Source organism: Mixophyes fleayi, chromosome 10, assembly GCF_038048845.1.
Source record: "Mixophyes fleayi isolate aMixFle1 chromosome 10, aMixFle1.hap1, whole genome shotgun sequence".
Lineage (NCBI taxonomy): Eukaryota > Metazoa > Chordata > Amphibia > Anura > Limnodynastidae > Mixophyes > Mixophyes fleayi.
The window spans coordinates 27,857,044-27,874,011 of NC_134411.1; the positions used below are offsets into that span (position 1 = coordinate 27,857,044).

The 16,968-nt window shown below is 43.2% G+C and overlaps 1 protein-coding gene across 9 annotated transcripts in view; it reads left to right on the forward strand.

The window, feature by feature from the left end:
• Positions 1–16,968, forward strand: part of SHANK2 (SH3 and multiple ankyrin repeat domains 2) — a 359,718-nt gene that overhangs the window by 182,276 nt on the left and 160,474 nt on the right. For all 9 annotated transcript variants that reach the window (XM_075188258.1, XM_075188267.1, XM_075188257.1 and 6 more), the window contains 3 exons: positions 1,447–1,753; positions 10,242–10,399; positions 13,004–13,117. In XM_075188258.1, coding sequence (XP_075044359.1) covers positions 1,447–1,753; positions 10,242–10,399; positions 13,004–13,117 — 579 coding nt within the window. The remainder of the gene's footprint in view (positions 1–1,446; positions 1,754–10,241; positions 10,400–13,003; positions 13,118–16,968) is intronic.

Sequence of the window (16,968 nt, forward strand, 5' to 3'; positions counted from 1 at the left end):
CTTGCGCGCGCACAAAAATGCGTCCATAGACTTACGGCTCTAAGTGTTTTGAATTGCCTGTTTCTTATGATCCCAGGCCCGTGGGATGTGCAATATTACCCCCCCTAAAAGGCGGATCCTAAAGATAAGTGCGACTCAGAAGTGGATGCATCTCCACGCCCATTTATTACTGCACTTACAATTACCCTGCCCCCCCCCCCCCCCCATCCCCAAGATCTCCCTCCTCTGGCCAACTCAAAATATGGCTTTGTGCTTCTACACATGAACAGATCGGAAAAGCATATTTTTGTATACATTGGGCCTGGTGAGAAGGACCCTTGTAGCTTAATCGGCTGACCTCCCATTCACCACACTCACGATGACCATTCTACCTGCCGATCAGTCAGACGTTTGTAGCCATAGATACAAGGGGCCCGAAAAATGTTTGTATCCCTTCTATATATATATATTGTTTCAAGTCGCTGCTAATATATGTTTTTGCATCTGGAACCATAAAGAGCCTCATCGTATCGGTCCTAAGGGGTTTCCCTTGATACATTTCATTAAATTGTCAATTTCAGATGTCTGTCAAATACATGTGAGTAGATCCACGCCGGGCAATGCCAACTAACATTTATCCTTCTCGGCCTGACTGTGTCCTATATGATTACTGCGGGTGTTTCATGTCTGGGAATATAAAATGATGGACACACTGGAGGCATTCATTTTGTGTACTGAACCAATGAGTATGCAGCCAATCGGTTCACTAGGAGCTGGTGACATGCAGCCAATCTGTTCACTAGGAGCTGGTGACATGCAGCTAATCGGTTCACTAGGAGCTGGTGACATGCAGCCAATCGGTTCACTAGGAGCTGGCGACATGCAGCCAATCGGTTCACTAGGAGCTGGCGACATGCAGCCAATCGGTTCACTAGGAGCTGGCGACATGCAGCCAATCGGTTCACTAGGAGCTGGCGACATGCAGCCAATCGGTTCACTAGGAGCTGGCGACATGCAGCCAATCGGTTCACTAGGAGCTGGCGACATGCAGCCAATCGGTTCACTAGGAGCTGGCGACATGCAGCCAATCGGTTCACTAGGAGCTGGCGACATGCAGCCAATCGGTTCACTAGGAGCTGGCGACATGCAGCCAATCGGTTCACTAGGAGCTGGCGACATGCAGCCAATCGGTTCACTAGGAGCTGGCGACATGCAGCCAATCGGTTCACTAGGAGCTGGCGACATGCAGCCAATCGGTTCACTGGTAGCTGGTGACATGCAGCCAATCGGTTCACTAGGAGCTGGTGACATCATTGAGGTACGATTCACAGCTACTAAATTTCCAATGAATTGATAGGCTGATTTGTCATAAGTATTGGTCCATCCCACAGAATGGAGCCGCCAGGTGTGTGTAAATGACGGGTCCACGTAAATGTGTATTGATGATAAAACGTTCTCTTTTTGCAGTGCCGTTCCGGGAAGCGCCCAGCTACTCTAACCGGAGAAGGGGGCTACAAAGCACCTTGGCGGCACCCAGAATCCTCCTCCGTTCCAACAGCGACAACAACCTCAACGTAAACAATATCCCCGAGTGGTCGGCCGCCTCCACCTCTTTACACCGCAGCCTCTCACCACAGCTACTGCAACAGATGCAGAATAATCCTAATGGCACTGTAAAAACTATTGGGAGCTATTCCCAAGTACCGCGCAGCCGCTCGCCATCACTGAACCGCTTAGGAGAGGATGCAAAAAGACAGCAGCACCGGCACATCGGGTACGTTTTCACATCTCTATTGGGTGTCAGGTGGTGGTTTAATTTATTTGTTTTTGCACCATGAATTCAAATGTTTGTACATAGTGTAGGTTACAGGATTGTAAACCAATTTGAAGTGAGTGAAGACCTAACAATGTGCTATGGGAAAAGAATAACGTTCTAGTTGCGCCAAGACTTATCCGAGCCACTGCAGCCAATTAGTGCTGAAGATGTCATGGATTCACTGTAGTGCATTGTTAGACTGAAGCCATTCCAATGTTCTAGAGCAGGCCTGGCCAATCTTTGGCTCTCCAGGTGTTGTGATAGTATGCCCTGCCAGCTTTATGATGGCTATCTACTGGCAAAGCATGCTGGAACTTGTAGTTTCACACCACCTGGAGAGCCACAGGTTGGCGAGACCCGTTCTAAGGCAAAACCTGACATTGTGCTAGGGTGATAAACTGGCAGTATGCTAGAACAGGGACCTAACCGCTAGAGCAGAAATCTGACATTGAAGCAGAGCGGAGATTTGACAGTGTTCAATGTGCTAGACCAGAGACCTGACCGTGTTCTAGAGCAGATATCTGAGAATGTTCTAGAGTGGAGACTTTGATGGTGTTCTGGTCATGTTCTAGAGCTGAAGCATGACTTAGAGCTGGCAGTGTTCTACAACGGAGGCCCAGCGGTGTGCTTGGGCGGAGGCCCAGCGGTGTGCTTGGGCGGCGAAGAATTACCTTGGAGCACTTGGATAATTCGGGTCTTCCTCTGGAAAGGAAATCTGTTATATACTTAGATTCAGCCCCTGTAATGGGAGTTCCAAATATAGAACGTGAAAACCGTCAATAGATTGTAACCTTTGGCTTAATCCATTTTCTTCAAACAGAAAGCATTTAAATCGTTATAAGTGTGTTTTACCAAGTTCTCCAGTGTAGAAGATAAATGCCAGTCCTGACAGAGTGGAGACGACTGCTGCGTGGAGGTAAAACCCTGCCACATGCAGAATTATCCACATTTAACACATTATGTATGTTAAAAATAGTGTTGCAAATGGGATTCACATGTTTTATCTCACAACACGGAAGACAAGTCCTTGTAAAAATCACTCTCTGCCTTAACCCCTTCACAGGTCAGGATGTTTTTCTATTTCTCATTTGGCATCTTTAGTGTCTTTTGTCTGCAAGATTATTATTTATTTTTGGGGGGAGGGGCGCAATGGGTAGGTTTGGAGGGTAAAGGGTAGTAAAACTATAATGAGAGTATTATATTTATACTTTGCCTAATCCCAAATCTGCTCTGATTATAAAACGAAATGATTATTGTGGCTGTGCAATATATTTGTATTCAGATAATTGGAAATGGGATCAAAATATGCTACTCCTGTATACAGTAATGTTCTTTGCTCTCATACAATATTAGACCGCCATATTTGTGTGTATTATTCTGTTGACTAAGTATCGGGTAAAACGGTTACGCTCTAATCTCAATAATCAATTCAAACAAAAACCTTAGTGGAAATACAGATGGTATTGCTTCCACAAATTGTCACATCAAGTTCTTATGCCTTCAAACAGATGAAAATTACAAAGTCCAAACAATTCCTAAATAATATGTCAGGCAAGACAGCAGTTTCCAGTATGTAATGTTATGCGTTCCCTTCATCTCCTCTCCTCCCGACCACCACCGAGACATGGAAGGGATAGAGATGGGGCCCATGGTGTAATAACGCCGTCACATTTTATTGATAAAAACGGTGGTAGTCATATATACGGTTCTTATAAGATCGACACTTACTTTAACGACACAAAATGACCAAAGGTAACTTGGGCGACATTAAAAAAAAAGCAGACTGACCTGAATAATGACAACAGAACTATCCGACACTGTTCTGAAAAGTCCCGAGCGCAAGTAATGACGGCACGGTATTTTAATGTCATTTAAAATGGCGACCGCAATTTTGGCACTTTTAAAGCGGCAATGCCAGCTGTCATCTAAGGTAAGTGTTAGAGTTAGGGTTAGGTTTAGGGTTAGTGGTTAGGGATAGGGATCGGGGGGGGCTGGCATTGACGCTCTAAAACGATTCATATGGCGGCCGCCATTTTAAATGAGGTTAAAAAGGCAGTGCCGTCATTTCTTGTGCTCGGGATTTTGCACCACAGTGTCTGATAGTTGCCTTGTCATTATTCAGGTCAGTCTGCTTTTTTTCGCAAAAATCTCCTTCAGTCGTTTTTTGTTAGTGAATAAGGAACGATAATTCGTACCCAACCCATAAAAAATGTCTTAAATCAACGCTCACGTTTAGAAGTATCTATTAAAGTCATTCTGTGTGCTCATACCCAGACCCAGTTCCCGGCTTTTCTGTCTGCAGTCCAGGTATAGGTACTATCCAGGGTGCTCCCTTCTCTATGTTTTTGTCTTTTTAGAAAAGGTGCTGAACATTCATCACCTTCAGATTCACCATTATATCTCCTTAAATCTTTTCTGAACATCCTCTACGTCCAATATATCATGACCCTCTCATCTGCTAAAAACAAAAAAACACGTCTGTCTTTCGGAACCTTCCCCAATCTTATTGCTCAAAATAAATAAGAAAAAAAAAACAGGGAGATTTAAATATGTGGCTCTATTTTTGGCTCAGTTCGTTTTCCCTGGTAAAGCAGGGCTGTGATATTTATATGTTAATGTATTCTGTCTTTAGCCCTTTAGTAAGAGCTGAAACATTTATGCAGCAATAAAACAGACAGCAAGAAATGAAATGGCAAACATAATCTTCCTTGGGACGTGGTCTTCTGAGGCTGGCAGTCCTGCGCTGTACATCTGGAATGCACAGGGCCGCTCTGTGTGTGCCGCCGTCTGCTTATGTATTCATCCAGCGCCAAGGGGAAGAGGTGGTGGATAAAATCATCTCAAATGAGAGACGCTTATTGGACAAATGAGGTCTTATTATAGAATAGTAATTTCATAGTCGGGATGTGTGAGGATAGATCAGAGATGGGTAATGTACTCTCAGGGCAGCTGTTCCTACTCACACGTCCAACGATCCTCAACTTAATTGTGAAATTTACTTTCTGGGTGGCAGGAATGTTGCACACGCCTTAGGAAGGCGCTAAGTCAGTTGGGATCTTGTTAACTATAAATCGCCTCCTTTCCACCTGTTCTCTTCTATATGCAGGGGCAAACGCAGGATTTGTAGAGGGGGGGGGGGGTTCCCACACCATGCCACCAGTGGGCGTGACCAGCATGCATGGGGGCATAGCTATAATATTAGACAGTGCTTGGCTGCTCTCCAACTCTTCCTATCCCCATAATATACATGGGCAATGCTGCGTGCTCCCTTTTCAAGCAGAGCCGTGTGAAGCATGGGCAGGTTCCATCCACCTCAATTAAAGAGTGCCCCAGACTTGGAGGGGGGTTTCCAGGCACTAGGAAACCCCTTGGTTTGCCTATGATATGTATATATCTTTAAGTATATATGGGCCCTGATGGCGTTTACAGGACTTACTAATAAAACAGTGAAACTAAAGCCTGACTTGCTATGAGCAGGCAAATTTAAATTGAGTATTTTAAAGCTTCACATAGATCCACAATACATGTCTTTGCTGGGCTCACAAAGTATGCCGGGGCTACCACTAGGCGAACCTAGACGGTCACCTAATGTGCCAATGTTTAGGGTGAGCCTAAAACGCTAAATGAGGGTCGGAAGAAACACTGTGGGTGCTCTAGTTGGTTCTGTCGGCCCTATATTTTGTAATTATAATGTAATCGTTGCCATGCCATGGTCCATTGGGAATGTGAAACCGTGAGATTCCATCAGCAAAATACTCTGTATTCCAGAGTGTTCCATTTATATAGGCTCCTGCTGTTCTGGGACGGTTCTGTTTTACATTCTTGTTGCCTTCCTGTAAAGGTCTTAGCTAGTATTGGACCACCCACTCACCCATTGTTGTGGGACTTCCGATGCCGGGAGCCGTACTGCGCTGTATATTTAAGGCAGCCTGTAAAACGAAAACTTAAATACAATCCTATCAATGAAGCCCAGTAGAAGTCTTTCTTTACTTCTGTTTGTTACAGGGGCAGTGGGGGGGAGGGGGGGGTGTCGCAACTTAAAGGGGTTGCCCACTTTTGGACAGCCTCTTAATCAAACAAGCCCCCACATATAACAGATTGGAGGAACCCCATTTGTTACCTCAATTCGAGAGCCGTCTTATACTGAAGTGCTGGGGATGGACAAAGTCCTCTAGCATTGAAAGCCTGTTTGTAGGGGCCATGGTTATTGAGAACAACCCCTTTTAAAAGCTAATTTTAGGTAGTTGAATGTCTCTGCCAGCTTGCCATCTGCACCAGATTTTACAGAGAAGCACAAAGCCTAGTTTACACTGCTCCGTTAAATCTCGGTGATGTCAAGTTTGTGACACAGTAAAGAGCGACAGCCATAGACGGCGGAATCACTATGACTATCCCACGAAGATGGCAGCAGCCGCAGGACCTGTAATTGCCATATACGCTCTCCTAGAAAGTGTCAACTGTAAAGCTCTACGGAATTTGCTGGCGCTATATAGATAATTGTTGATGACGATATAGCAGGTGCTTAAAGATAGCATAGGGCTATGTGAAATAGAGCCTCAGTCCACAGCACCTCTATTGTCTTTGATTTGAAGCATAAGCGACAGCTTGGTCACAGGTACTGACCTTTATAAAGTCCGCTCTGGTTCAGCGCACTGCGCCATCACCTGGACACAAACTCTGCAGGGAATATATAAAGAGCGAGTGAGATACACTAGGTACATATTAAAATAATAAACCAGTGAGCAGATACATATGTCAGGCTTTTGCCCTTTGCAGCTGCTTTAATTATCAAACGCATATTATGCTCTCTAGACACTGTAATAAAGTCAGGTGGTTGTTTTTGCAATTTTCCCGTAAATATGAAGAATAAATATTAAGGACCAGCACACAGACATCTATATTCTATAGGGACAGACACCCCAGAGGCAGCTGGGAAATGAACGGCTTGGAATATGTAGATTAGCTGGTGGTAGCACACGGAAGGCACTTTCTCTCCCTCCTCTGGGAGTTCAGATTTCTTAGTATTTCTCCAGGCAATCTGCTAACTCGCAGTACTCTAAATCACCTTAACAAACTCTGCTTTTTGACTATTTGTCCTTTTCCCTCACAGAAAGAGCTGATTGTAGCAATCAGCTATACAAATTGGGTTAAGATGCTGATCCAGTGTTCAGACTATGAATTCACTTGGATCTAGTGACATCAGAGAGGCAGGATGGTCGCTTCTCTGTCTTTTGTAGATACCCATGTACGCAGTGGGAATTAGTAGTCGATGGACCGTCACCTGGTCCTCTGGCTCCTCCGGACGCTTGAAGCCCGACGCGCTATGTACCCCTGTCGCGGCCTGATCAGGAGGTAAGGAACTTTGCATTGAAACACTTTTGATTTTAAGCGGCACCACTCTTCCTTTGCCCTAGCCCTTTGGCGGGGTGCAAGGATCATTTTTATACGATGCATTCACCGTTCCCGTGTTTTTGTGTGTTTTTTGTCAGTTGGGGGGGCAGATGGTTAAACCCTTATGCCCCCCCCCCGTTTGTTCAATGCCTCTTTTTATGGGGAGGGGCTGAAGACTCCAGTCCAAGGGGTAGGCTTCGGCTGACCGCTGGGGAAAAGGGGCCCACCTGAGCCTTGTGGAAGGGCCTGGAGACCCTTTCCTCCTTTGGGGCATTTTGGCTATGAAGGTTTCTGATATCAAGGGTCTCTCCCTAGCTTCGGTGAAGGAGGGCCTGAGGACCACTGTCCTTCTCTGGGGCCTTTTGGTTCCTGGGGGATGGGGAGGAACAGGGTCCCTCTCTTTTTTTTTTTTGGATCGGCCCCAAAGGACAAAGCCCTGAGCACTTGATGAGCTCTGCATCGGGTGGTTGGAGTCAAGCACCCCAGGTTTCAATTAAAAGAAAGAAAGAGCCTTGTGTCTCAGTGATATTACTAATTCCGATTGAACTGGCTGCATTATCCTGCCCACAAATTGTCTGTCTCACAATGTGCATATGTGTGAGATTCTCATTCTATGTAATGGAGGTCATTTTTATTTGCCAGACACAGCTCAAGAGATAGGTTTTGTAATTGTACTTATCGCATACAGCGCATCTATATGTACAAAGTTATCAGTTTTTGTAGACCCCTGTCCAATGCGGCTGTACTGTGAACAGGTGGCACTGGCTATAGGTAGCAAATTTTTCACCTTGTGTGGTGCAAACCTACAAAAACAAACTCTTGTCTGGATGATAAATTGAGGGCCTAGCAAGCAGGTAAATGACATTATCGCTTTAATGAGGGTTTATGCCAAAGTAAAACAATTGGTCAGTACGAAGACTTGAACTTGCACCTAAGGTGCTTGAAACACACAGAGGTAGGACTCACAAGGAGTCGTTATACCAGACTGCGGAACTCCCAGGCATGTGTTTGTACTATGTAGGTGTATATAATTGCAGACAGTCGGCACAGAATAGGACTCACATTCGTACACTGTGATTGCTCTTCATGAATGTCAGCCACTGTCTTATGGGTCATACATGAATAAACATATGTTTTCTATGTCTTTTCTCCCTGGGTACAATAATGGTACTCGTGAGGACTGCTGTCACCAAACATTGGTGCTTGGTCATTGCCTAGTGAGGGCCTGATTCATTATGAAACGTAAATGCAGATAATTGATATTGTATTTTGCGTTAAATTGCTCTGGCAATGCCCATAATTTGCCTTGACCAGCGGGAGGTGATGGTGCTTTTTTGGCTAAGTACATTTTACAGGGCAAGATAATTGTTTGCTCAGACTAAAGTCAGAGGTTTTTTTAGTCACTGGGTAGTTCATGTTTGTACCTATGTATATACACTCTCATGGTCACCAGGATTACCGTACTGACAGTCCGGAATATACTCTGTATGTACAGGGTCCGCTCTATCATTGCTACTCAATCCCTATGGCAACTCCTAGTTATATTAATAAACGCATTAAGCGGAGAATCGTGTGTTTCTCTGTGTAGAATAACATGTGCCCACATGCTCCATTAAACATTTATTGAGAAATAAATTAAAAATAAACACTGCTCATAAATTGGTTGTATTTTGCCTTCAAGCAAAAAGATCAAAACACTTTAACTATTATGCTGAAGGCTGGCTTTTTTTTATTTTGTATTCCTCTATAATCTCAGTTTTGCACTAATAGCCCAGGTAAGTCTAATGTAGAGTATTGTGCTATTAAAGTGAGAAATAGCCAGTTAATGGGATAAAACAATATTAATGGGACGGCAGCTTATCGCTTTACTAGAAACCAGTGTCTGTGACATCCAGATTGGCTCCTCCTTTAAGATGGCCACCTCCACTTGTGCTTCCTTTCCTTATGTCTTCCATTAGTCACATGTAAGCACCTCAGCCCCTTAGTTGTCCCAGACAGGAATTTTAGACCATGTTACAGGTTCTGTGGTGGAGATTAGAAGGATATTTATTTGTTTCCTCTATTTTAAATATCTGCCTCTTTTAGTTTGTGATAGAATTTTTTCTTAGCTCATCAATAATTAATTATATGTACTACGAAAGTAGCTCCCATAAGCCATTTATTTGAGTAGTATAAAACACACATATTGTCACTGTAATCTCTGTTCGTTAGAAACCTCTCATTATGACAGACACATGGTACAAATAAAATGTTTTTGCTTCATAAGATACAGTATGTTAAGATGGCATATATACAAATGTATCCTAATATATTATATTACATCTTGGTATGGCCACATATGTGCATAAATTATTAGCGTGAGGGGATATCTGAACGGTCTTTATTACACTTTTGCGTGTTTGAATGTTTTTATTACATAGGTAAAAATCTGTTTTGCCCTAAAAGTATACCTGAAGGCTGGACAAGGAGTCCAATACAAAGTATAGTCTGACTCCCAATTATCAGCACCTTCTGAGTCCTCCTAAAATCATTAAAGTCCCTTAGCAGAGGGGATAGTGCTGTACGACCCCCTGTTAAATAGGGAACACCCTTTGGTTCTCATTTAAATAATCTTCTTCTGTAACCTGAAATCGTGTTTCGGCACGTGGTCGGTAGTTCAGCCTGTCCCGCATTCGGCAGGGATCTGCTAAGCCCCTCACATCAGAAGATGCCACCCTGTTGGTCTACAAATCCCTGCACATGCCCATGTGCCCAAAAATAGGTGTGTAATATAACAAAAAAAGCCGTTGTACTACACGTTTGCCCTTTTGCAAATTACTTTCACTGTCCAGGCTACAATCTGAGCTCTTCCAGGTATATGTGTCTGTCTGGTACTTGTGTAATTAGATGCTTGTATTGTTTGGTTCCTCTTATAAAGCATATCTCGGGAATAGGAGCTAAGCCTAGGCGTAGCTTGGAGCTGGCAGGATGCCTTTATGATGTAGTTATTCCCTACTTTACAGGGAATAACCGGGCGGTTTAAGTAATTTTATTATCGTTTACTATTATTTTTCAGTCCTGGTGCCAACAAGGAAGTGGCCTCTGCTGTGGAATATCAAGGTCCAAAACGCAAGTTGTACAGCGCACTACCTGGAAGGCATTTTATTGTGGTGAAACCTTATCAACCTCAAGGAGAAGGCGAGATTCCCCTCCACAAGGGGGACAGGATAAGAGGTGAGATTTTAAAGGCTTTAAACAATAACGTTCTCCCTCCCCCTTTACTTCTACCACTTGTTATTGCTATTCATTTGTGTGTCCCATCATTACCCATCTACTCTTTTCATCTCTGGCTTTCCTCTATCTGAAAACAATATGCAGGATCTAGACACTGGCGTCTCCAAGGTGCTGCAAAGCATACTGTAGAACTGTACTATACTATAGAGTGCCATCACTTACAGCATTTAATATTGAGTCACCTCAGAGACGTGAGTGAACAAAAATCCAGCATAATTCTGTAATGCTAACTATAAAGAATATGGGGGAGGGAGAAAATCCGTTATTAATGGGAGCCACCCTTTAAGCAGATATAGTTACCCAAACGAGAATGAAAGGACCATGCTATAATTCATTGTAACAAGAACTTTAAACTTTGGAAAGGGTTTGACAACACACCCCTATCCCCCCAGTCTGTTACTACTTCCTTCTGGATCACTGCTGTGTGTGAAGCAGCTATGCCCCTATGCCACAGAATTGGGAAAATGTATGGACGTAGGCCTCTCAATTAGTTATTTATGACACCTATCCATTTCTGAGCTACAGCACTTCCACCCGATATAGTGCCAGTCAGAGCATGCGAAGGACCCACACCAATGTGACAAGCTGGGCAAAGGGGACGGGGTGTGTATTTGAGTAAACTACAACCCCCCCCCCCCACCTAAAAAGCAGAAACCACTTCAATTCACTGATTAGTAACCAGCCTATATTGCAATGTAATCTTACTCTCGTCTCCTACATGTTGAGAGCTCACCAAAGTCATTAAGTGAACGCAGAAAGCCCCTTCTCCCCACTAAACATCCAGCTTGCCAGCACAGCCCTCTGTTCTATAGGCTGTCATATAGCGGCTTTGGGTATAGAGAACAGAGCTGTCTGTCATGTGTAATGAGCAGTTTGGAAAGGAAATGAGAAAAGATGAAGCTTGATGTGTTTTTTTTTTCCCTTTTTTGAGCAGATGGCTTTGGCAGATTAGGACTTGATTAATGAAATGAAGTGTACTGTTTGATTAGCAGCCCATCAGTCACGTTGTGAAATGTCGGGATCTCAGAAATGTGACCCGCATCGGGAGGCCAAGTAGAGAGTGTGCCATGAGAGGCGTCACAATGCTTGCTACAGTTTCTTGGCATTGCTTGTAGAATTCTCGTCGCTGATTCCTCTTAAACATTCTATTGTCCCATATCGCTCTCTACAGAAGCCTTAGCCGTGAAAGCACATTCAATATCGCACACAAGCACCGTTTACAATGGTGGTTCCCAGGTCCAGTTCTCAAATCCCCCCCCCCCCCTAGCAGTCCAGGTTTTAAGGATATCCATACTTGAGCACAGGTGGTAGAATCAAGATGACTGAGGCTCTAATTATGTATCCTGGACCAGTGTTGCAAAACACTGCTTTAATATTACTGTCTCAACCAAGAAGATGTACAAATACTAGTTTACATATACCGGTGGTAGGCAACCTTTGACCCTCTAGCTGTGGTGGAACTACAAGTCCCAGAGTGCCCTGCTGAGCATAGCCAGGCAGGACAAGCTTGCACTTGTAGTTCCGCCACAACTGGAGAGTCCACCCATTGCTTACCTCCGCCGTACACTACAAGCCAGTCAGAGTGCTTATGGTATATTTCAATATGTATGCGTGTGTATATGTGTGTGTGTGTGTGTGTATGTGTGTGTATATATATATATATAATTACACATGCATGCATACATACATATACACATGCATATATACATACACATGCCAGCTCCCAGTTATATGAATCCTGCAGAGAGTTGCTTGTACGTTTGATGAATTACTTTCATCAGAATTCCTTAATCACCTCTCCCATTGCTCAGTAATATAAGAATTCTACCATTGTCTGCATCAGAAATCATAGTAGAACTGATTGAAAAACTACTAACCATGAAAATATAATTAAGCCGATTAGTGGTAGTGATTAGCATGCTGCACATCCCTTTGTTAGCATACGAGAATGTTAGAGAACGTGCTTTTGCTAAAGAGAGTCTACCAACTCCTGGTAAAATATTGGCCTGACAATTTGTAAGCAAACAACGGCACGCTTCAGGTGATACACACACAAACACCCTCTTGCTTTCTACTTTGCTTTTATTGTCAGACTGGCAAAGTAATTCATAACGTAAAGTTGTGGTCTTAATGCTAGCAGATACCAGCTCCCTAGACACCGGCCACTGTCTGGCATCAGTCACACTACAAAAGAAAAAGACAGGTTTGAATAGTTTACACTCCTCCCACAGCCCTGACTTGATAGACGGGTGACACTCCCACCTTGTCTTTAAAAGGAGTTCTCATCAGGTGATCTGCTTGATTAGCCTCAGTGCAGACACACCCTGTCAGCCTGCTGTTAGCTGTGGAAAAAGACATTTTCAAACCATTTCAAAGCATGTAAGTTAAATCAGACTCTACTGTTATTTTGTCACACATAGGTCCTCCACCTGTATCTCCTAGGAGCACTAATGTGCAAATGTGTAACTCTGTTTGCAGAGACAGATATGCAGGGTGAATGTACTTGTAATCCGATATAAGTTTATGTTCTTGTCCTTTGTACAGTTCTAAGCATCGGAGAAGGAGGATTCTGGGAAGGAAATGCCAGGGGGCACATTGGATGGTTTCCTGCAGAATGTGTGGAAGAAGTACAACCCAAGCCAAGCGAAGGACGGCAAGGTAAGAGAGCACCTTCCGCGTGCCCACGTTGTGTATAGTAGACTTGCACCTCCAGTGTGCCCACCGGCTTGTAGAGAATGGGGTCTCTTGATGTAAGAGAAATATTAACACATGATTTGGGTTTAAGAACACTGTACCTAAAATGCAAGTTTTTATGTTCCGTTAAGTGACTGGTCCCTAGTGAATCATCCTTGTCAGTATTGGTTGAGGATTTTGTGCATTACTGATGTCATCGGTTCCAGGACCTTATTCTCATCATAAAAGGACTTCTGCCATTGGTGCACTATATCAGTCGCTCCACCCCCAATTAGCAGACAATGGCTGCTGCAGAGGAAGTGCCCAATACAGGGGCAGTGTCATATAGAGCTAAGACTACTATTGTCTATGAAGCAGAAAACTTGGCATAAAGTTTTCTCTATTCCTGTCGGTCTGTGATCGGCCTACGCCTATTAATCCTGTCTATCTCGCTGGTGCATTAGAGGCCTAAACGCTAGGAAAATAAGCATTACAACCTAATTTCATTCACCACACGTCACAGCTGCTCTGAGTGAACTTGGAGGTATGTATGTATGTATATATGTGTGAACTTGTTTTCACATAGGATAACTTGCATGTTAGGTTTAGTGACCCTTTGTAAAGGTCTCTGGAATATGTATAGCGGTACCATAATATACCTTTATATTTCATGCGGATACTGTTAGTTAGGCTATTACAAGACCTTAAATACATAGCTTTTTTTAAACGCTTTTCAATACAGTGATGCTTATGAAGGTTTATAGTCCAGGTATATTTGTACAAGCTGTTTTTAATGTGCCTTGGTCCCCTATGAAGGAAATATGTGATCGATAAGGAGGAATATAATGCATGTTGGAGAACGTGTGATCTAAATTGTGGAAGTTGAAAATCATCTAAAAAAATATAGACCAGAGAACCTGTATCTTTCAAGGTGCTGTTGCGAATACAAGGTTTAACATGCCATGAGCCATGCTGGGACTTGTAGTTCCTCAGCAACTAGAAAGACAAAGGTTTGTCTACCTCTTGTGCAGACCAGTTTTTATAGAAGAGCTCCTGATATAAACTTGCTCTTCCAATGACCGTATAGACCACGCAAAAGAAGAATTTTCGGAGTTGTCATTTCGGGCCTATTACTCTCTTCTAGACTTGGACATCAATAGAATCTTCAGCTGTTGGGGAACTACATGTCTCAACATGCCCAGCTACCTCTTGCTCAGAAGAAATGCTGGAACCTGTAGTTCCCCCACAGTTCCGCCTAGCTCTTGGTATATGGCTGCTTGTACAGATTGGCTAGTCACCGTTTCACGTAGCAAACAAAAAAATATTGCGTTGAAAGTGGAGCCGTCTTGTTAGCATATTGTATTTACCCTTCTTGCTCTCGCTGTATCGGTTACTTCGGTAATAGACCATTATTCTCATCGCTCTCTGAATTAGTCTGAAGATTCCGTTCCGTTCTCTAAGTATTCTTTTCCCATCCTTCAGGCCAAGAATGCTGAGGACAATTCCCAAAACATGGGGTCATTGTTCAGTCATTATTTTGTTACCAGTACTCTTCGTTTGTGCTGCGCATGTAATTAACCTACATAGACGGTTGTGTTTCTCTAGGCGCTGTACATTATTTAGATGATATGAGTTGGATGAGGGCTGAAAGAGTGAGGGCGACGGGACCTTGTGAGTCAGGAAGCTGAGCCATACAAACTGCTTGTTATCAAGAACAATGTTAATAGGCTCTCAGATGTCCTGGAGGCTTTTGTGCGCCCACAATCTAAGCACTTGAAACCTTTCATAGTCAGAGGACGGGGCGGTTTAGAACGAGATTCGAGGTGATATTTGCAGAGTGGTCTGATCATTTGAGCAAAATATTCAAGTAGAAACTGCTGATGTGTCGTTGCTGTGGCCTGAGGGGAGATCCAGCTTGGTAGTGGCTCTCCGTGGGACTATTTAGACCAGGCTTGGGAAAACGTCTTGTAGTTCCACAGCAGCTGTAACTACAAGTCCCAGCATGCCCTGCCCATAGTCTTTCGCCAAATGATTTGCAACCTTTTAAGCCCCTTAAAAGGTTGCACTGAAGCCTACCTAAAAGTAGTGAAGCAAAATTGATATTCATACTGTATTTATATTGCTTTGTGAGAGCCATATTCGGCAAATACCTCATAATGTACAACTTACCTCATAATTTATCAGTTTCCTTAAATCACGGTGCTGGATACCCAATAAACAAGTCAGTCTGGCTCAGTGGTCGTCGGTGACATCATGAGTCGATAGAATACTTTATAATGAATAACGGTTAAGCCCGCAAAATGGTTGCATCACAGTGATGTCACTCTTTCCTAGTGAACCGATAGGCCGCTTTCACATGAGGGTTGGTTCAGCCTTCAAAATGGCCGCCTCCAGGCAGTTTAATCAAAGTGTCCTTGTTGCTAAACACGGGGAGTGGGGGAGTATTATTAGAGAATAATCTGGGGAAAAAGCAACACATATTAAGTTTTAAGACATTTCTTAATCCACTGCCTTTCCAATAAACAAGATGATTTTTTTCCCCCCAGACATGTATTAACCCCATAAAGTTCACTAGTACGTGTTGCTTCTTTATGTATAACGTAAATTGTCTTCATTAGATGGATTTTTTCCACTGTAAACAAAATTACATAGTACGTCGGTTATGCATCATTACCTAGCGTCAATGTTTTAACAATAAAGGCAGCTAATAAATATGATTTTCATTTGGTGAAAAGAATTGATCAATAATAGGACTCTAGTTGAATTGTTCCCTGCTGCTGCGATCCCTCAGGCACCATTTGTCTCTTATGTTTGACAGTGATGTGCTTTATTTTGTAATATCTACCAGAGAGCCTAGTCCTGCCTTCTTCTGTGGGTTACAGAGCTGAAACTATAAGAAGACAGCACTAGATTTGTCAGGATTGAAGTGTTTGAGTTTATTGACAGCTGCTATAAAGTGATGTGGCTCCAAGACCAGGCTGCTTATGCCTTTTAGGCTAATGTGAGGGAGATCAATATCCGTGATTGTGCTCAATGCACACTCTTGCTTGCCGACCATAGGTAAGTTTTACTGCCAGCAAAAAAAAAAGAAAAATAGTAAAAATTTTGCCCATGAATAGATAAAAATGAAGATTGACAAAAATATGACACATCTCAGCTTCAGGGTAGGATAAGACATTCCTAATTTTCAACCCATGGCATGCATTGTCCTCTAGGGCAGTGTTGTTCAAATCCGGTCCTCGGGGAACCGCTAACAGTCCATGTTTTCTAGGTCTCCTCATAGAATCACACTTGAGATAACTGGTTTCTTTTTCAAATGTGTCAGTCAGTAGTTCACACACCTGTGCTCCAGCAAGGATATACGGAAAACATGCACCTGAGGACCGGATCTGAGGAGCAATGTTCTAGGCCCCAACACTTTTTTCTTTCCCATAAATTTGGGAGAATTACACAGATACTTTGGCACAGAGGTGGCCAAACCTAGGCCTCTGAGCTACCAACAGTTCATGTTTTTAAGGAATTCTTTAATCGTGCACAGGTGAGTTAATCTATTTTTTCTGGCTCAGTTATTATCCCACCTGTTTCTACAGACAGAAATCCTGAAAACATGGCATGTTGATAGCTCTTAAGAACTGGGTTTGAGCACCCCTGCTTCTAGAAATCATAGTGTTCAATTATTTTTGATCCAGCTTCCTTGCATCCAGTACAGGATCATCTGTTTAACCATTTCTTGCTTGTTACGCAAATCCGCGTTCTAGGTTCTCATGAGTCCTGATTTTTCCAGGGCAGTTCCCTTTTTCTTTTTTTTTTTACACACAATCTTTATTTCACCATAC